Raw genomic sequence first — 22,158 nt, 5'->3', positions numbered from 1 at the left:
ATAAGAGGAATAAATAAGAAGACCCTCATATCATTTCTGAGTGAAATCAAGGCGTACTCACGAGTCACTGCCATGGCTGAACTTCCATGGTGCTGTGAGCGAGGACAGAGCATGGAGGTCATAGGTTTTATGATTACTGACCACCTTGCACTGCATCTTCTTTGGTGGGCATGCCACACTGGTCTTCCACTCGAAGGTGGTGGCACAGCCTAATGTTTCACTCAGCAGCTGAGGTGACCCGGGGTCCGCAGACCTATCACACTTGAAGATAATGGTGGAACTCATCTTTCCTGTTGCTGGACAACACAGAACACATACAGTATACTGTACGTTAACTCAGAATTTTTAGTTAACAAGTAAGTTTTAGTTACATCTCTCTTGCTCTGTAATTCTAAGTAAATCACTGACCGGACCTGGTAAATCCTTCCGAGCTATTCAGCATTATCTTTTAACCACTTTGTCTAGGAACTTACTCAGGGAAATTAGATGTTATTTAGAAACCATCGATTCAAGTCTTCCAGTAATCACTCAAGACAGGGACTGGAGAATTTCCGATCCAGTACTCATCCATCCAGAAGAAAGGTAACAACACTGAACCAAGTAATTACAGACTAATATGTCTAACTTCTACTGCATGTAAAGTTATGTAAACAATTATTAGAAGTGAACTACAGGATCACCTACAGAGAAATAATGTTCTACTGTATGAAATAGTCAACAAGGATTTAGAAAAGGAAGATCTTGCATAACCAACTTGTTAGAGCTCTTTGAACAATCAACAGTAATTGTGACACACAGGGTATACTTTACGATGTATTTTCAGAACACTTTTAAAAAAGTTCCTAATAAAACAGTAATATTCTTGTGCAGGCAATAGAATGCATTCAACGGAATACAAATGTTAGGATTGAATTAGTTAATAAAGAGAAAAAAGCAAGTAAAGATAAGGAAATAATACTCAAATTGCTGAGATGTAATAGCAGACTATCACATAGATCTGTACTAGGACCATCGTCTTCTAAATTCATATAAATTATCTAGATTCTGGTATGCTTAGTAACCTAATCAGTTTTGCAGATTATAGCAAATTAAGTATATTAACGAACACAGTAAAAGTGCATAAAATTCATGAGTGGGTGAACACCTGAAAGATGATATTTAATGTGGGAAAGTACAGTGTTTTGAAGGCTTGTGGCATAAAGTAGTTCAGGTGGATAGCTGCGTCAGCATGAGTAGGCTGCAAAGGAACAAGTAATAGGTTTATTCCATGCTGAAAAAAAGGAAGAAAGAAAACAACGTTTCGGCCGTAGAGCCTTCTTCAGGTGTGAGAAAGACAAGGCAGTAGGCAAAGGTAATGTAGCGGGAGATCAAAGGCTGGGAGGGAGAAATATATATATATGGCATAAATATGTATACTATATATGTAAATAAGTATATATATATAGTGGGTATAGAAAGTTACCGCCCCCTTTCACAATGTTCACCTTTTGTTGCCCAAAAAGATAACAAATAAAATTAGACTTTTTCCAGTCTTATTTACAAATTGTACCTTGTAACATCCAAGTGAAAAATGAAAGCAAAATTTATTTTTAAAAATAAAAATAAAAAAGTAGAATAACTGGGTTGGATAAGAGAACACCCCCCTGAGTTAATACTTGGTGGAAGCACCTTTTGCTTGAATTACAGCCTTGAGTCTGTTTGGATACATCTCTACCAACTTTGCACACATAGAGGGAGGAATACTTGCCTATTTCTCCTTACAGAATAGTTTGAGCTCAGTCAAAATGCACGGTGACCGTTGATGCACTGCCCTCTTCAAGTCATTCCAAAAATGTTCAATGGGATTTAGGTCGGGGCTCTGATTAGGCCACTCAAGGACAAGAACCTTACTGTCCTTCAGCCACTGTACGGTTGCTTTGGGGGTGTGCTTTGGGTCATTGTCAGGTTGAAAGGTGAACAGTCTTCCCACTTTCAACTTTCTGGCTGAGGGCTGCAGGCTTTCTTCAAGACTTTGCCTGTATTTTGCACCATTTATCTTCCTTTCTATCCCAACATGTGCCCCAGTCCCAGCTGAAGAGAAACACCCCCACAATAGGATTCTGCCACCACCGTGCTTTACTGTAGGAATGGTGTCCTTTGGGTGGTAAGATGTATTGGGCTTTGCATTGCGGCCAAAAAGTTGTATTTTGGTCTCACCTGACCACAGCACCTTTTACCGCTTGGCCACGGAATCCTTAAGGTGTTTTTAGCAAACATATAAGAGACTACAGACTACAGACGACACCACTCTTATAGGTTTCATCATAAGCGGCGGTGAGAGCTGGTACAAAAAGGAAGTGGATTGTCTCACAATGTGGTGTATGACTAACAATTTGGATCTCAACACCACTAAAACCAAAACTGTAGAAACGATAACTGACAGTACCCGTTAATTAAGGACACTGCTGTCAATGTGGTGGAATCCTGCAACACTCTCCGCTGGTATGAAAACATAATTTCCATTATAAAGAAAGCACAGCAACGCATGTACTTTTTGAGACATCTCAAGAAGCTTGACATTGCACAGCCTATTCTCTTACAGTTCTACAGAGCCATTACTGAAAGTGTGATTACTTCCTCTATTATTGTCTGGTTTGGCTACTGCACATTCCAGAAACCAATTGCAGCGTATTACCAAGTGTGCTGAGAAAGTAATAATAATAATAATAATAATAATAATAATAATAATAATAATAATAATAGCTTACACTTATATAGCGCTTTTCCGGACACTCCACTCAAAGCGCTTTACAGGTAATGGGGACTCCCCTCCACCACCACCAATGTATATATGTAAGTGTTTGGCTGTAACCTTCCATCTCTCGCTGTGCTTTACAAATCTAGAGCAGTGAATCGGGCCACCAAGATTGCTGCAGATCCCTCCCACCCAGGACAATTATTTCTAAAGCCTCCAGAAAACGCTTCAAGGCAATCAATCCCAAAACAGACACTTGAACAGTTTCTTTCCCAATGTTTTCCCAATGCTATATTTCTGCTTATCTAGTCTCCTTTCCCAAACAACTCCCCATTTCAGCTGAAAAACTTTGAATTAGTATTAATGCCAACTTGGTTCATTTTTTCACTTAAGAACTGGTGCGCTTTCCCATTTTCCCCACATGTTTACATAGTTGCATATTACTATACCTGTGTCTTATATACACTGTAATGTCTACATTTTCTACACATCTATACTGTACTGTGAGCACATATTGTTTTTGTTTCTCCACATCTTTTGTATATAGTCCAATGTAATTATGTCAGTAATGTTAATGCTCCTTTTGCACCTGTGTGTTTTTTTGTGCTGAGCAGGTTCCAAATGTAGCAAGGAAAATTCCTGTACACGACACATACTGTAGAGTAAAAGTGATTCCGATTATTATTTGCCAGATTTGTGGAGTGCTTGTGATATTGTTGTCACATGCACACAATGATCAGTCTTTAAGGCCATAAAGGCCTGTAGCTCATTAAAAGTTGCCATCAGTCTCTTGGTAGCCTCTCTGATAAGTCTCCTTCTTGCTCGGTCATCCAGTTTGGAGGGACGGCCTGATCTAGGCAAGGTCTGGTGCCAAACGCCTTCCACTTCTTAACGATGGTCTTGACTATTGTCCATGGGATACTTAACGCCTTTGAAATCTTTTTATACCCAATCTCCTGACTTGTGCCTTTCCACAACTTTATCTCGAAGTTCTTTTGAAAGCACTTTTCGGCCCATAGTGGATTCTTTGCTTTGAAATGCACTTCCAAGCAGTGGAATCCTCTAGAAACAGCTGCTTTTATTCTGAACTAATCAAAATCACCACAACTGATTGGGATCCAATTAGTTTGTTGGTGGATCTGTAAGGTAACTGATTATACTGTACTTGAGCAAGTTTACAAATGCAATTGTAAGGGTGTTGTTCACTTATCCAAATAAAGCATTTTACTGTAACATTAATTTTCAGAATGTTTTTTAATTTGATTTTCCTTGGCTAATATGGGTTACTGTGAGTAAATAAAAATGGAGCAAGCCTAATTTAATTTGTATTTATTTTCAGAGTGTCATATAACAAAAGGTACACATTTTGAAAGAGGGTGTTGACTTTCTTTACCCACTATATAATATGTCTTTTAAGGTGTTTATGATGACATATCAAACATTTTTAAATGTGGGAAAAAATTTAAAAGAAAAACACCTAAGTGCAGAATTAATACCTAAGTGCAGAATTTAAATCAAGGAATGTTATGTTAAAAATGTATAACATACTAATAAGGCCCCATTTAGAATGTGTGCAATTTTTCTCATCACATTTTATAGAATATATATTTCAGTTCAACCGCAGAAAAGAGCAACCATATACTGTATATAACGAGGGAATGTCCTACACTGACAAGCAATGTCTTGACTTCTTTCAAGAAACAGCTGGATGAGATCCTAAAATCAATTAGCTACTAACTGCTAAATGAACATAATGTCCGCTTCTACCTTGCAACATTTCTTATGTTAAACAACATGCACTGTTACTACAGATGCAGCCATTCAAAGTGTGCGGTACAGACACGTACCGGAGGTAATTGGCTACGGCCTCGCGCGATGACGCAAAATACCGCGGTACGTGATTGGTTGACCGACAGGGGCACTCGTGGTCCGTTGCTCGGTCGTAGAAAGACTTACAGTACCCGTTTTAGTATTGAATATTTATATGGAATTTTACCACTGAAGGGAAATCTTAGTAGCTGAGCATGAAAAGAATAGGTGCATACTGTAACGCGTGTGAAGGCCATAAACGATATTAATTTTGGAACATAAACATACAATATATGGCTGGTCTCGGTACTTTAAATAAAAAATACACACCAGTATTCCATTTCTCCCTAAACATTTTAAGCATTGAAGTCTTTAACTAACGTGATACCGGAGTCAACAAGCATACTTTTAGAATTTGATTAAAAGGGAATATAATATGGAATCGTGTATCAAAAGAAATTAATAACGATATAATTATATTCATGTACCGCAACACAAGAATAGTACACACTGTACATTCACTGTTGATAATGTTTCTGTAGTGCTTTTTCAGCACTCTGCATGTGACCTTGCCGGTGGCGCTGTGGGTTAGGTTCCTGACTCCCACGTCACATGGTGAGAGTTCGAATCCAGCTGAAGCCATGACTTTTTTTTTTAAAACAAACATTTCTTGGAAAAAATAAAACTTTTCCCTGGGTCAGAGATTAAATAAAACCTCACTCACACCAAACAAATTTATATTGCTAAATATCACAACATGATCGAATTTAAGTCATTTTAAAAATAATGAATAGTCACCTATGCGTTACAATATTAACATTTATATTGATTTAAATCGCGGTTTGATTTAAATCGCAAATGCGGGTTTAAATATGTGTTTTTTGATTCACAATCAGACAAATGCAACATAAATTGATATCTTTGTCTTCTAAGTTTAATCTTAATAAACTTTCAGCATAGCTTTCTCCCCGTTGAGATGTATTTTTCTTGGGATCATAGGATCAAAAGTGGAAAGATTAGATTGTAATCGTTTTTATTTTTTAAATACATTTTAGAAAAGTGTAATCTATACTAAAAAGCTGTACACCACCTGCTATAAAGATACACATTGTAATACTTTCGGGTTCGGACAGGACAGACACAAGAACTCAGACTTGCGGAGTTAAAGCAAGTTTGCCTTGATTTTATATATCACCTTTAAAAGTGGCATCTCAAAGTAAAGTAAATACCCAACACTGATTGTACCCATCTGTCATGCTAATAAAGCACCTTGAATTGAATTGAGAGATTGAGAGGGGGGGAGAGCAAGAGAGCACAGCCAGGACAGACAGGCAAATAAGATACACTCCACAGACATTCACAACAGCGACATATCATAAAACGTTCCCACATATAATTAAATTATTACTTGTTTTTCAGGAAGTTAAAAAAAACACTTGAATTACTTATCCAGTCTCTCGAAATAAAATTATTTTTCAAGCAATGCAAATAACGTCGGGCAACGTGTTTTTTTAATCCAACATTGACAGCCACATCTTAAATCTTGTCAGTCAGCTCTTTTTTCTCTATTTGAATTGTGGCGATTCAAACAACCTAGGATAACAAGTGGTCTCAAAGTCACCGAGCTCACAGAGCTTCAACAACAGATGACAATTCCCTTAGTCCTTCCTAAGTCTTCCTGAAATTGTCAGATTACGAGTGAATAAAAGCATTTTATTAAAAACACATTTGTGTTTGTTTGGGAGCTATATTATGTATTTTTCATATGTAAGATATAATGATGTGTTCCCGCTTCCATATCGCACGACTTTAAAAGCTAGAAAAACAGGTTTCGATTCACATTATCTGGCGAGCCTTGTTTTGTCAAAGGACAGCACAAAAAAACAGATAATACACAGGGGGGAGAGGGCAAGCAAAAAGAGAGTTTTTTGCCCCCCAAATCACCCGGGGCAGAGACTCTGGGGCGATCATTGTGTGGTACAGAGCGGAGCTCAGTCACTCCAAACAAGTAGTAAAGAGAGAAGAGTCAACAATTGATTTAAGGACGATCTGTCAAAGTGCAATGAAATACAATATTGTTGTTGTTGTTATTGTTGTTTTTATCCTGTAAAGTGTTTTGAGAAGCTACCTTTAAAGGCAATATATAAAAGTGCTGATTCTTATGGAATGTGTTTTCTTTCTTTTTTTTTCAGCATGGAATAAACCATGCGTATCTAAGGAAATAGCAGTATAACCTTGTTCATGCACAAACAGTGGCACGTTACATTATTAATTTGGGTGTTATTAATTTGCCAGAAAGCTCTAAATTGCATTTTGAGTGCGGTTTTTGACTTTTTTAAAATTGCAACCCATAAATAAAGATACTGTTTAGACTTTTAATTATTTTAAACTATTACAGCAGCACAATGCAACGTAAATTGCAAAAATGGCAAGTTTATTAAGATACTTATGAAGAAAGATGTGAAGACGGGGGTTTGAATTTAATGTTTTCTGTAGGGGGTTTAGACTTCCAAGTCACAAGCTGGGGTTTATGGCAGGAAAGGGGGTTAACTGATAAGGATTGCAGATGCCAGCTAGGATCCCCTCTTTTATTTAAAAGTCCCGACTCTCTCTGACCGATTGGGAAATCTCTGCTCCCTGCGAGAACCGCCCGAGATGACGGAGTAAACGTGAGTTTCTGAATTCCTCTGGCCCGGAGAAGGCACCGGTGTATGTAATGGGTTGGTTGCTGTAAGCCCAGAATTTGGTCTGGCAGGGGTTCCGCGGTATTGTGTACAGGCGTTCGAAGCTGGTGTATGCCTTAATTGCGTATGGAGTTTTGAACGGGTTTTGGACCCTTACCGTGAAGTTCAGGACTGGTGTGGGTCTTAATTGCACCCGGAGTTCTGAAGGTCAGAACTGGTTTGGGTCTTAATTGCACCCGGAGTTCTGAGGCTCAGAATCGGTGTGGGCCTTAATTGCGCCCGGGGTTCTAGAGCAAGTGGTGCATTAAATGCACGTAGTTCAGGACTGGTGTGGGTCTTAATTGCACCCGGAGTTCTGTGGCTCGGGATCGGTGTGGGCCTTAATTGCGCCCGGGGTTCTGGAGCTGAGTGGTGCATTAAATGCACGTATAATCCAGGATTGGTGTGGGCTTTAATTACGCCCGGGGTCCTGAGATTAGCTACGCCTTGATCGTGCACAGATTGGAGTGGCGTGGTTTCTGGCGTGGCATGGTTTTTTTTTTTGTTTTAAAGGAAACAGGAGTAGAAGAGATATATGTATGTATGTTTTTGGTGTTTTCCTTGTTTGTGAAATACATATACACACACACGACACTAACATAAACACACCTCATAATAAAAGAGCAAAGCATTAAGTAGCAGGATTTAAAGGACGTTGAGACCCGAGAATCGCCCTGATTGAGCTCAGTGCGTAAGTCCACCCCGGGGCAAAAGCAGCGATGCTGGCGTTCTGGGGATGGTGAATTACTGATCAAGAAAGGGGGTTTTCGAGGTCTCGTTTCTTACCTGTGAACAGTGCAGTGTAAATCCTCTCTAAAGTCTCTGAGAGGTATTTAGATCCGGAGGTAACAGACGCCCTTGGCTGAATGAGTTTAGGAATGCACAAGTTTTTCAAGTGAAAGCATCCCCCTACCGAATGAGCTGTTACCTCACACACGACAAAAGTAAATCTTAAAGAGACCGAACATGTGCGCTAACTGATGGTTTGAGAAAGTGGTGGAAGGGTCCGTTTAAATATCGGAAAAGTGTAAGTTGACGGAAAAGAAGGAGAAAAATATGGAAAAAGCTGAGTTTGTCAGAGGGAATTTGGGGCGAAGACGCCTGTAAAGAAAGCATATATGAGTATTGATTGGCAAAAGCACAAGCATGTAGCTCCCACCCTGGTGCACGGCCGGCACCAGTAGTGGCAGATACATGAGAAAAAAAAAAGAAATTGGGATGTGATTTAAAAGTGTGTTTACGGGGAAAACAAAAACCCGGAAGAAAAGATATTTTACTCGCTACGAAAGAGTATAGAAAAAAAGCTAAAAGAGGCAGTACAGGAGAATGAGAAACTAAAGAAGGAATTAACTCCTGGTCACGCTGCACTGGTTAATGTGCTGCAGCCAGCGACTAAGTTATATCCTGCTCTCCCACAGGGGAACAAACAGGCAGGAAACGAAAATAATTGGGATCAATTCCCTCAGTGGCCATATGGAGAAGGGGGGTCTGATTGGGATAACACTTGGTATGAGTGTGATAAAGACGGATCAGGGTCTCCCCTGTTAGAGGGAGGGCGCCCGCAGATCTGTACTCTCACTCGAAGTGGGAAAGGACTTGATGTAGCAGGGGCTGGCGCCGTTGATGACAGCGCCACTCTAACACTGTCTCGCACCCCGTCGAGGGGGTCTGCAATCGCACCTACCTTCCCTGATTTCCCCCATACGATCAAATCCAAAACCGTAAGATAGTGGGCTAAAGTACCGCACCCGAAATTAGAAATGCAGCGAACCTGGAGTGCGCTTCAGGAATTAAAAGGATTCATGTAGAAGTAAAACAAGAATACAGCACATTGTATTACGAAGAGAAAAATATATTCTCGATGTGTATGTGTGTTTTATGAATTTGTGTGCCGGCATGTATGTGTGTAACTGTGAGTTTTGGTATACTAAATGACGGTGTGAGTGTGTTTAGCCAGCGGGACTGGCTAGAGACGTAACTACAGAGACTTGATGAAAATCAACTTAAGGAGATTGGAAAATATAAGAGCGTCTGAAACGTATAAGTACAGTACAGGTGGACGTAAAAGTAGTTAAACAGTTTTTGTATTATTATAAATTATTATAAATTGTAATTTATACAATTAGTTGCAATAGTGGAAACAATTTGGTTTTATTCGAATGTCTCGAAACCAGACATGCTGAAACGCTGTAGGTTTAGAATCGAGACTGGGGAGAATAACGTCTTGTGAGAAAATCTGTCTACCTAACGATTAGATCCTGTAAATCCCTTGTAGCCTCCCTAAGTCTGTCCCAGTCCAGTGGATAAAAATGTACTGTTAATGGAGTGTTGGTTTCTCTGTTAGGGGATACTGGAGCACTACTGTCCTGCTTGTTTCACTCCTCTGTTCAACAGTGTACTATAGAGCAATGTATAGGGGAAGATGGCAGGAGGCCACAGGAGTATTGGGACAGCAAGTTTTACTTGCCGAGTACCAGATTTTAATGGGTGGTTTTATTCCAGATCTATTGGGTTGGAATATTATGCATTACAAAGAATGACTATGCAGAACAGGGTATCACGTGGCTTCAACTGGCTGTGATCACTCAGTATGTTGATGGTATTCTGAGTGCTTCCCCTGACGAGGAAACCCACAAGTCTGAGTTGCTTCAGCTTTAGAGTGTCTAATAGAAGCAGTTATGATAAGGCCCTTTTGTGTCTAGCATTGTGGAATTTTAACAGGGCCTGGCTGCAATGTTTTTTACAGGGTGAGCACAACTCTTAACAGATCTGCTTAAGGGGGGAGTGCAGTACAAGGACAAGATTGCCTTGGTTCCCGCAGCAAAAGCCGCCTTTAATAATTTGAAACAAGTTCTCTTACAGGTGCTGAGACTGGGGTTTCCTCAGATGGATCAACCATTCCTTTGTATTATTGCAAGTAGCTGACAGAGGCCACCCAAGGAGCCCGCGAGCAGGTCCTGGAGGCGTGGGGACCACCACCTGAAGGAGGGCACGACCTCAGGAGAGTGGGTGTGGATCAGGAAATTTCCTTCACAGGTTCTCCAGCCCAGGTGGAACGGACCCTACCAGATCCTGTTGACAACCGAGTCTGCGGTTCGAGTGGAAGGAAAAGATTGCTGGATCCACGCGTCACACTGCCGACTAGCCTCATCCCCAGACCCAGAATGAAATCATTTCTGTCAATAATGATAATTGTTGCTGTAGAACTATGTTCCGCAGGGATTAATGATCATCTCTCCCACAAAGGAGAACATGGAATTAATTCCTTTTTAGGCCTCTCCTATCTGACAGCTAAGAAAACCAACCAAAGTGCCTGCTGGGTGTGTGCCGCATTACCCAAATATGTACAGGGAGGACTTCCTATGGGGGCCATTCCTTGGCGTCTCGAGGAAGTCATAGGCATGATCATTTGGAGGGATAATTTAGGAGATTTTAATATGACAAACTATGGGGGTTGCCATAACACGACTTTAACCTGCACAACATTACAATATCTACAGGAGCGAGGCTTAGAGCCCACGAGTTTCACAGGCTCTTACGCTCCTAAATATAACAGAAGCCATACACCACCATACCTGACTCTCAATAAGGAACGTAAGGGAAACATGTTTTCAGCACACTAATTGGTCTGCACTTGGTTGGATGGAGTCGTTGCAACCTTACCAGCGCTGCAAATATATCCACCTCTACCTTCCAAATTCCAGGATGGGATCGGCACACCCCACAATTCGGTATAAGTTTCTTATTTTCAGAGGCATGGGGAGCGCCAAACGGAACATATTTCATTTGTGGAAAACGAGCCTACCCATGGTTGCCAGCCCAGTGGTCTGGCTCATGTTATTTAGGATATGTGGTTCCTCATATCCGTGTTCAAACCCACAGCCCCTTCGGACCTAACCACAGACCACAAAGAAAATTGGCTGATTGGGAATATTATTTAGGTATAATATTTCCACAAGCCGGCATGAACTTTCTGAGTCGAGAGTTAATTCAAATGGCCTCGACTTTAGAAGAATTAGCAAATTCTACCTCATCTAGTCTGAAGGCTGTTAATGATGAGATGGTAGCCCTCAGAACAGTGGCCATGCAGAACCGACTAGCTTTAGATTATGTACTGGCGGCCCAAGGAGGAACTTGTGCAGTAATTGGCACTGAATGCTGCACATATATCCCTGATAATTCTGAGCACATCTCAGATCTGGCCCAACACATTTACAATGAGGGACAGAAATATCAGGACTATTATACTGAAAATTGGGGAATTGGATCTTGGGTAAAGTCTGTGTTTGGGGCCTGGGGCGGAACCTTTTTACAGTGTTTATTTGTAGGAATAGTATTGTTTATATGTATAATTGTAATCATCACGTGCACAAAAACATGTATCACATCTTGCCATAACCGTGGAACGTACAATGTCATGGCAATACATACCTGTTCGCCAAGAAAGGAAAGATCTGCCCTGACATTGTATGTATAAAAATAGGCTACACTGACGTATGCCATATTTTATAAGGGGGGAATGAAGAAAGATGTGAAGACGGGGGTTTGAATTTAATCTTTTCTGTAGGGGGTTTAGACTTCCAAGTCACAAGCTGGGGTTTATGGCAGGAAAGGGGGTTAACTGATAAGGATTGCAGATGCCAGCTAGGAACCCCCCTGGGTGTAATGTTAAACTGACCATTTGCCCAGAACATCGTAAACTGGCCAAATACCATGAACCCCCCTCTTTACCATCAGACCGAGTGACGTCAGAAACGGAGAAGAAAACTGTATATAACCCAAAAGTTTGTAACAGTACGGGGAACAATACTTCGGTTTTGTTGTTTCTTGCGGGAAACAAGACTTCGGCTTTATTGTTCCTTGCATGCAATAAACTCATCTGTTTTACTTCATCTCGGGATCAAGAACCTTATTTCTTCTGTTACAACACTTAGAAGACAGATACTGTATCAATTTATATTGCATTTGTCTGATTACAATTAAAAAAACACATAATTAAACACGCATTTGCGATTTAAATCAAAACGCAATTTAAATCAATATAAATGTTTTCTTTAGATACGCGATTCCATATTATATTAGCAGAAAAGCTTAAAACTACCACTTTTTTTACACGCTACTTCACATGTTAAAGACTTCGATGCTTAAAATGTTTAGGGAGAAATGGAATACCGGTGTGTATTTTTTCTCTTAAGTACCGATTCCTGGAATCTGACTGGCTGACACCCTTCTGAAGTGGTTCCATAATATCTGGTATACGGAAAAGAAAGCATTGAAAAAAAAGCCTGGATTCTCATGTATCTGATACAAGTATCTTTTAATACAGTCTTTGCTGTGCTCTTGAGGATCCTTGTGATATTTTGAGCTCTGGTTGAATGATAAGTGTCGCAGTTTAAATAATTTTCGTACTTAGAAATTATGGAACGCTCTGTTAAAAGCAAGGGAGTTTTTATGTCCGTTGCAGTTTTTTTGCAACATGAATATAATTATATCGTTATTAATTTCTTTAGATACGCGATTCCATATTATATTCCCTTTTAATCAAATTCTAAAAGTATGCTTTTTGACTCCGGTATCACGTTAGTTAAAGACTTCGATGCTTAAAATGTTTAGGGAGAAATGGAATACTGGTGTGTATTTTTTTCTTTAAAGTACCGAGACCAGCCATATACTGTATGTTTAAGTTCCAAAATTAATATCGTTTATGGCCTTCACACGCGTTACAGTATGCTCCTATTCTTTTTATTCTCAGGTACTAAGATTTCCCTTCAGTGGTAAAATTCCATATAAATATTCAATACTTAAACGGACACAGTTAAGACATTAAATATACATATACATACTGTATACAGTACAGTTTGCATACGGTAATATGTTTATGTTCCTAAATCAATCTCTTTTATGAGCATGTGAAAGGCATGGTGAATCGATTCTCAAAAATTACTGTACTTTGCATGATTGGAAACAAATGCGTGATTGCGAAATGCTGTGGTGTTACTTTTACAAAGATGGTCAATGAAAAAAAGAATGTGGACCAGGGCAATACTTTGAGTTTACAGCTTGTGCAAGGTCATTCATTATTAATACTATTAGTAATTAGTTGAGCTTTATTAGCTCCATCTTGCAGAAATTCCGGATACTATTATTTTACTTGCGGTATTATTAGAGAATTTACGGTAACTCGCGGTAGACTGCGTAAAGCGCACCGCAAAATAATGCGGTATTGCCCGCGCATTTTGAATGGCTGCATCTGTACCAACTTTTTAATGACTGATGATTAACATGCCGTAATACACAGTTTAAATTTAAAAGCTCAAATGCTGTACATGAGAGGTTAAGCTTTATTGGCTCCTCCTGACGGTTTTACAAGGTGATGCCGGATACTTTCCGGCATGACGTCAAATGACGCGATTTACCCTGTGATACTGCGTGATACTGCGACACGCCCACTGGGGTATACTGCGAAATACCCCACCTATTTTGAATGGCTGCATCTGTATGTTTAAGCTTAAAACATGTTTGATTAAGTGACTTTAAAATCCAACAAATTACATTTTAAAATAAAATCCCCAACATAGCTGATGACTCAATAATGGCATTAATGAAGGGGTGCTGCTCACCATTAGTACAAAATCCCCACTTCTGGTCTCTATTGTAGTCATCAGTTGTTGCACACCAAAGATCTCCGTTAGTCCTCCCATCTGTAGTACATGAATTGTAAGACTTCTTATGGTATTTAAAAGGGAAGGTACAGACTTCACCTTTTGTGGTCACTGAAACAGATAAAAATACTAAGGTAAAACTTTGGCTTAGCCTTAAGTTGGGAAAAAAACAAACTATTATAACACCAATACTTGCTTTTCTTAGTTAAACCTATGGTAAATCTGACCTGTTGGACATGGGTCTCCACTTCCATACTTCATTATAATAGCCTGATCTTCATGCCTGTAATCCATAGACATTGCCTTAAAGTTCCCAAAAGAGTATGCAGCATTGTTTAAAACTAGACACACAGCACTGTCCTGGCACTTGGCATCTGTCACTGGTGCACAGACATTAATTTGGTAGGACTTGGAGCCAGAGGGTACCTGTAAAACACCAGACACTGAGATTACGCAGAAATGACAATAAAAACACATTATCAATGACTAACACACTTTTTACACTCAGATATTACACTGTCACTTTGCTTGTCACATGGACCTCTTTGTGTCATCTGCTTCCTGAAGCAGGAAATACTGAATATGTAAAAGGTGTATTACCCTGTAATTTGAATGTGGAGAGGCTCTGGAGAGAATTAGATAGATAATAAGTAATTCTGGACTACAGGTTACAACTTTTCTAAAAGTTACTGCATTAAGATTTTATTTTAACTGACCAGACCACATAGAAAAATAAAGAAACATGAATAAGAAAAAGTGTAAAGACTTCTGTCTCACCTGGTAGCTCCCTCCTGTCAGAGAGGAGAGACTAAAGGTAAACTGTAGTTGGTCATCTTTTAAGGCACAACCTGACGTACTGACAGAATCTGAGCATACCACTGGTGTGGCCCATTCAAACACATAACTGCAAGGTGACTTCCTTATCATCTGAGGAGAGCCCTGTAAAATCAATATAACAGAATATTTCAAAATGGTTATCTTCAAACTTTCTTCACACTAAAGAGTGAAATGCTGCTCTGTGTTGTCCTGCCTTAAATGCTATGCACTGAGGACAGATATTAGGTTTCAGGAATAAGTACCTTTCTGATAATGGATGGATGTACTTAAAATATTAATAAAAAAACACATACACAACATAAAAGCATCAAAATCGAAGACGGCAAAAGACAGAACAGGGTTTCTTCCTCTAAAGGTTTAGCAAAATTAAATTAATGCAACAGTATGTTGGCAGTTCTAGATGGAAACTGTTAGAGGGTTGAGAGGGAACTGTTTGGGTGTGCCCTGTATAGGCTGCTTTTGGGTATACACAGCCATGTGCTGTCTGATTTGGCTAATGCAACAGTCCCATTGAATTCTTGACAGCCCCTTGCTCAGTGATGGATCCACGTTGCTATCAGTCTCCAGGCATCATATCTATTGTTGGTGTGTCTAACTACAGAAAAATAATTATTTTCTACTAGGATGGTTAGAAACTGATATGAACCACATGTGGTTGTATTAATTTAAAGACATGGGTCTTACAGAGAAAATTACAGCAAGTTTACATTGTGAAAGACGGGTTAATTTGTTTGTTGACAAGATTTCATTGATTACCCTCCTTTATGCCTAATTTGCCATTAGATATTGATGTGAGACATCTGTTTTATTTGTCTTCATAGCAAATAAACCAAAAAAAGGCTTACCAGATCAGTTCCTCTTTGGCAGCTGAACAAAATGAGTGAAGTATAATTCTTGCTCTTGTCAGAGAGACACACAGTGTTGCTGTTGAAGGATATATAAACTTCATTAATGGCTTCATTTATCTGCGGAGGTCCCGTGATTCGTCCAATGTCCTGCAAAGGGGGGAAAAAAGGGACTCAACTTACAATGATATCTATGATTTAATGCTTTGTTGATTTGGAAAATCTGCATCACGTCACAAATTGGTTCAAGGCCCGCATCCATCATCAGATATAGACTGTTCTTGCAAAAAGTGTCAAGGGTTAGAAGCAGGTTCATTTTACAAAGTTTTAAAGTAACAACATCAGTGTGAGCCATTTCTAAGTGGAAAATGCATGAATGTCATTTACCTGTAGATGTTGTGTCAATAACTGTCTGCCAAACCACAGTTCATTCTTATTAAATTTATCACTATGCATCCGAGATACAAAGGGAAGAAATCTAGGACTTTATACTTACTATGGGAAGCCCATCAACTGGGTCTAAGCACACGGCTGCTCCAGGTGGGCAGGTAACTCCAGGAATGGGGTTCAATGGCTGACAAATGTTGATATAAAAGTCTGGAGAGTTGTCCCTTCCCAGCTCAGCATCAGTTGCAGAGTAATAACCCGTTTTGTGGATCAGTGGAGTTAGGTCAATGATGGAGCTCCCATTTTTAACTGAACAGCTCACCTGAAATTACAGACACTTCAATATGAAATAAATATCTAAAATAAAAATAAAAATCTTAAAGTGCTTTTATACTGTTTTTTTAAATAAAAGCTTAGGCACTATTATGAACATGCAGTCAGAATTAACAACGGTAGTCATCTTTTCAGCATGGAATAAACCTTTACGTGTTCCTTTGGAGTCACAATTAATACTTATTATGTGCCAGAAAAGTGTTACATTTATTCTAACAGGGTCACTAATATTCTGCTATTATCTAGGGTATAAAACAAATCTTAATACAGAATCTAAAGACAGCGAGTGTCAACTTGCTAAGGAAGCTCGTGCACATTTCACAAATTTGTCCTTGTAGAAATGGACTGTGAAAGTGGTTACAACAGAGAGAGTAACAGCTTTTTCCAAGACAGTTATCTGCCTCAACATTCTCATAGGTGTTTAAAAAGATTTTTGTAGTATACCTCAAAAAACTTTAGTTATTCTCACTATGACCTTTACATTTTATCCAGAAAATTAGAATAAAGAAAAATATTTACAGTATCTCCAGGCGCACAGTCACAAAACCTTTGTGCCCTTTTTTAATAGTGCATCTACATAAAATATTATTTCAGATTTGTCATTAAAGTGTTTTTTTTCAAAAACTGCAATATGTACAGAGACAGTAATTAAGTAATACCATAATTAATATAATTAATTAATATTATAAGGCGATTCAGGTTAGGTAACATGTCTCCTTGTGTTTCTGGTTTAGCTTTCACTACTTGATAAAGTGTAACTTGATTTTAAACATGAACATTAACCAGAATAAATATAAAACTGCACATAATTCTAGACATTATACATCACTTATTAACTCAAATCAGATGCAAATGAAACAGAAAATTTAAAATGAATGCTTCTAAATGAACAGAAAGTCTGAAAGTCCAATCACTGCAGAAAGTCATGTACAGTATAACCATGTCTGAGAAAAACGAAACTAGTTACATAACAGTATCTAACAGCCTGTTACCATCTTTAATTAGTTACATATAAAATTAAAGCAGAGGGCTTACTCTTTGTGATACATCTGTAGATAATACTGAATTAAGTTCCATTTAGGAGAATGGCCAAACTTACCATTTTATTCAGACAGTATCATTCATCCCTAACTTTTTATCAATGGGTAATAATTGATGTAGAAAGTCTCTATACTAACTACTTGGTATTTTGAGACTAGATGCTAAAGAAGAGTTTATAAATAAACTGACAATATTCTCTCCAAGCTCAGAAAGTTATTTCAGCTCTATAAAAGAAGAAAGATGTTGTTCTTTTATAACTGAGTTATACGTTTCAGAAATTTGAGGTGATCTGTCTGAGATAATCAGACAGATGTGGATGAAAGAAACAATCCTTTGCATGAGCATAGACTAGATTAAAATACAGTGAAAGATAAAAATTAATCGAAATTAACATTGACTAGGGAGTATAAATACATTGAACAAAACGTTCATTCTTTAAAGTCAGTTGTCATTTCACACAGGATCTTATTGTTTTCTCCTAACACAAAAAGAGTGGATTACATTACAGTAGGAATTAAAATGTGAAATGGTGCAAAGAAGAGAAATGTCTCTGAAAAACAGTAAATCATCATTAAAATTCAGTAAACCACAAAAATGCAGAACGTGAATTATGTAATGTGAGATGATGAGTTCATCCTCTTTAAGGACAAACATTAGTGATTATTTAGAAATAAAATACTTCTGAAACATTATCCTTAAAGGTTTTTTAATTTTAATGATCATGATTGTCAAACATGATTGTCAAACAAATGGTAAACAGGAAGTCGGTATAGTACCTGCTGTTCACAAATGAGTGGTGTGTGCCAGGAGAAGAAGTGAGTGCACTTTTCCTTGTCTGTAGCCACCAGCACAGGTCCATCTGCTGAGCTGGCCTGGGACTTGCAAACAAAACTGAAGATACTCTTGTGTCTCAGAGAACTACTTCCAGGGCACAGGTCTCCATTCTCATAAGTAAGCTGCACAACTTGATCCAAGTAAGTCAACGTCTTGGAAACTAAACCAGCATTAACAGCTGTCTTGGTATCTTTTATACATACCCCTGCAAACCAATAAAACAGACATTATTTTAATAATGAATCTTTTTTGTAATGACTTTTTTAAGGCCTATTTATTAAAAGCAACATATTTTCTTCTTCCTATCAATGTTCTCCATCTCCAGTATTTCTGTGACTATTATTTTTATGGGGAAGCATGTTGGAGTGGTGGTTAGCATTGCCACCATGCGGCACTGGGGCTCTGGGTTAAATTCCGGACCTGAAGTGCTATCTGCATGAAGTTTGTAGAGTTTCTCCATATTTGTATAAGTTTCCTTTGGGTGCTCCAGTTTCCTCTGACAGTCCAAAAACACACTTGTAGGTTAACTGGCTTCTGGGAAAAATTGGCCCTGGTGAATGTGTGCATGCTTGTATCTGTGTGCTCTGCGATGGACCCTGCCTTGCTCCCATTGCTTGCGAAGAAAGGCATAGGCTCCCCATTTGACCCTGTATTGCATAAAGCAGGTATAATATAGATGGATATTATTTTCATGAGCAAATGGAAAATAAGACTTTTATGTATTGCATGCATCTATTATGGCAGTAAAAGCAAGGAAGTGTTATTCCCAAAAAAATCAATCCATGTATCAATCTTTTGGGAGCTAGCAGAACCCAGGATTGTAAGAGTATGATCAGCTAAATGATGAAAAAGTATTGATAATCTAGAAAAACAACAACAAAAAACTAAAATTGCATTTGCATGATACATCTCTTCAAAAGAATACTACTCTTATTGATGTGAAGTCTGAAATTCAGTGCAGTGGGATGTGAAAGACATAAGATTCTGTCCCCTGACAAGTTTAATCAGAAACAGACAGTTTTTCCATGTATTACCCTCTCCTTTTGTAGCCAACAGATTTGTGCCCAAGTTAGAAAGTTGGAAGTTAGTTACAGACCATATTTATTCTTTCTTCCTACTGAGCTAGTTTCATTTTAAACTTTTTTTTAAAGTGCCGCTTGTATGCTTCGCAGTGCATATAACCGTTTTCTATAAAACATGTGAAAGGGTACTGCAACATTTCATAGGGATCTAGTTCATGCTAGCACTAAAGAAAACTGACAAAAATGTTGCAACTCAGGTAAACTCACCAGCATCTGGTCCACATCCTGAATCTGCAACTCCACCACAGACGTTCAACCGGATTAGTTTTTTCTTGTTTGTGCTGTCATACACTGTGTACCCTCCCTTTATGTTTAGCACATTCAGATCAAAGAGATACCCTTAGGGAAGAACATTCAACAGACTTCATTTATTGTGTTTTCATTATGCATAAAAAATTACTTTTGGAGTACTTAAAGAAACAGACCATGGGCCTAATACAAAGTATTTAACCTGATGCACGTACAGTGTTAGTTTTAACACCAAATGCATTGACACTACATTATTTGCTATTCAAATAATAGCAATTAAATGATGTAATTGGTCTAATTCCATCCTGATTCTTAAACAGCCCAGGGAATCCCAGTTATAAGGGCTTCATATATTTAAATTGTCATATTTTGGCTCCTGATAAAATGAAATATATAAAAGGATGATTGTTATTTATACAACATGGAACACTTCTTTATGTCCAAGGTAAATTCTGGCGGCAGCAATATGCCTAACCTGATGTTAATTTAATACTCCATTCCAGTTTACAACCTGGAATGGATTATTTAACCTTTTTTAAAACTGTATCTTTCCCATTGAACAAAGCACTTGCAGCTTTCTAATATGATGCCTGCAAAGTTCAAGTTTCTTTTAGGGCATGATTAATGCACAGATTCTAAACCAGAATAAAACTGTTGTTGGTTTAAGCATCCATGCAAGGAATACACTTCCCTGATTAAAATTAGCAATAAATGTCACTTGCAAATACACTCCTAACCTGTAACTGGGTTTGTAACTTTGCAGTCCTTATGTACATTGCTCTTCAGGGGACAGGCTGTTGCTGTGAACCACATGAAAGTATAAACACAATCTTCTATTGCTGTGATCAGTGTTGGCTTTGAATCCTGCAGCAGAGAACATAACATGAACATGCCGTCAGCATTCACAAAAAAATAATCAAATATAAGGATATTTAACATTCAAACCAATCACAAACTATTTGCTCTCCTTAATGGATTTATGTTCTTTTCTATGGATAATTACAACTTGCTTATTCTCATATGCTGCAGTGGGAAAAAAAGGATTTCAGTCTTAAATACAGTACAGTGCAAGGGTGTGAAACTCACTTTAATTTCAAGTACATCTTCAATCAGAATCCTGTTAGGTTTGCATCTGGGACTTTGAACTAGAAGGTTAGTAAAATATTTTTAGAACACTATCTTCCACTTTGTTTTCCAAATTTCTTTTAACCATATTTTCATATGGTACTATGCTGAAGAATTACCTAAAGTAAATGCCCATTGGAAATGAAAAGTGATATGTTTCTTTTAAAATCCAGATGTTAGGTGATGCATTAACAGATTAGAGAAATAAGTAAGAGGTTCTTAAATTTATTTAAACTGTTAAACAAAGGTCAACACAGACTTAGCTGTAAATATTTAATTTTCTTAATCAAAAAGGTAATTGGTAATACAATCTTGTACCTTTCTGCAGGCGGTTTTCCATTTGTTTTAAATTGTTTTGTTTTTACCACAAGGGGTTATGTTTAAACAAAATTTACTAGAGGAGAGGTTGTCCAATCCAGACCATGGAGATCTGGGGCACTCAGTACGTAACAATCTTGTAACAGTAATTGTGTATCTATTCCGTCTGGCATTGTCTCTGTCTGGTCTTTAAACTGTTACTACAAAGTTTAAAGACCTGACAGAGAGAGAAAATGTGCAGAAATTTGCACCAGTGAGAATAAGATCTGCTGTGGCTGTGTTCAATCTCTGCTTATAAAACATGAAGGACACAGGTAGTCTAATTAACTCTTCATGGAGTCAAGCTAGTTTAATGTTACAGGTAGAACTGTATACCTGAGAAAATAGGTTATGGACCAAGTCAGGTTGGGAAGGTTTTTTCTACCAGACGTCGGCAAGCCTCCACCCCAGATTTATAATTCTCCACTGTTTGTAGTAATGGCTTTAATCAGATCACAACATATTTGCTGCAGGACCTTTATAACAGGCAGTTTGTGTGCTTAAGTCCTTCAATTCTATGCAACCAATAGAGGTCACAAACCAAACCACTAATGGTCCAATTTAAGAACATTTCAGGTAGTGACATTTTAGAAGAGACCTAAGCAATCTACAGAAAAAGCAAATCTTAAAGACCATAGGTATTAACGTAATCAGAGGATAGGCTTTGGTTGACAGCTGCCACCCCATTAGAGGCTTTACCTAAAATTCTATATTGTCATAAATTTCCCAATAATAATAATAATAATAATAATAATAATAATAATTGCTTACACTTATATAGAGCTTTTCTGGGCACTCCACTCAAAGTGCTTTACAGGTAATGGGGACTCCCCTCCATCACCACCAATGGTGTAAGAAATAAATGTAAGAAATTTCTTTCTGAGAAATGTATTTATTTCCACGAAATGTATTTCTACCAATAAATGTAAGAAATATTTACAATGAGTCCTAAATGCTTTTTAAGAGTGTACAAGTAGCCTATAAATTTAAACAGTGGTTTCAACAATTCGTCATAGATCATTCCCTTACAGCTAAGTGAAAATTGAGCAAGATTTTGGCTCAGGGACAGGACTACCAACATCACAGTTCAAGCAGTTCAAGTTAGCAGATGTCAGTTCAGTTGGTAAGACATAGTGAGAA

The 22,158-nt window shown here is 38.2% G+C and overlaps 1 protein-coding gene across 1 annotated transcript in view; it reads right to left on the bottom strand.

Annotated features, from left to right (window-relative positions):
- Positions 1–22,158, bottom strand: part of igf2r (insulin-like growth factor 2 receptor) — a 96,938-nt gene that overhangs the window by 19,814 nt on the left and 54,966 nt on the right. The window contains exons 32-40 of the mRNA XM_015345087.2: positions 20,274–20,400; positions 19,495–19,626; positions 18,148–18,410; positions 16,107–16,319; positions 15,611–15,760; positions 14,706–14,867; positions 14,156–14,354; positions 13,887–14,039; positions 62–296 (exon numbers count right to left, since the gene is read on the bottom strand). Coding sequence (XP_015200573.2) covers positions 62–296; positions 13,887–14,039; positions 14,156–14,354; positions 14,706–14,867; positions 15,611–15,760; positions 16,107–16,319; positions 18,148–18,410; positions 19,495–19,626; positions 20,274–20,400 — 1,634 coding nt within the window. The remainder of the gene's footprint in view (positions 1–61; positions 297–13,886; positions 14,040–14,155; positions 14,355–14,705; positions 14,868–15,610; positions 15,761–16,106; positions 16,320–18,147; positions 18,411–19,494; positions 19,627–20,273; positions 20,401–22,158) is intronic.

Source organism: Lepisosteus oculatus, chromosome 2 (genome assembly GCF_040954835.1).
Source record: "Lepisosteus oculatus isolate fLepOcu1 chromosome 2, fLepOcu1.hap2, whole genome shotgun sequence".
Classification (NCBI taxonomy): domain Eukaryota; kingdom Metazoa; phylum Chordata; class Actinopteri; order Semionotiformes; family Lepisosteidae; genus Lepisosteus; species Lepisosteus oculatus.
The sequence above is the reverse complement of the archived record's forward strand: the minus strand, read 5'-3'. Positions and strand labels throughout refer to the sequence as shown.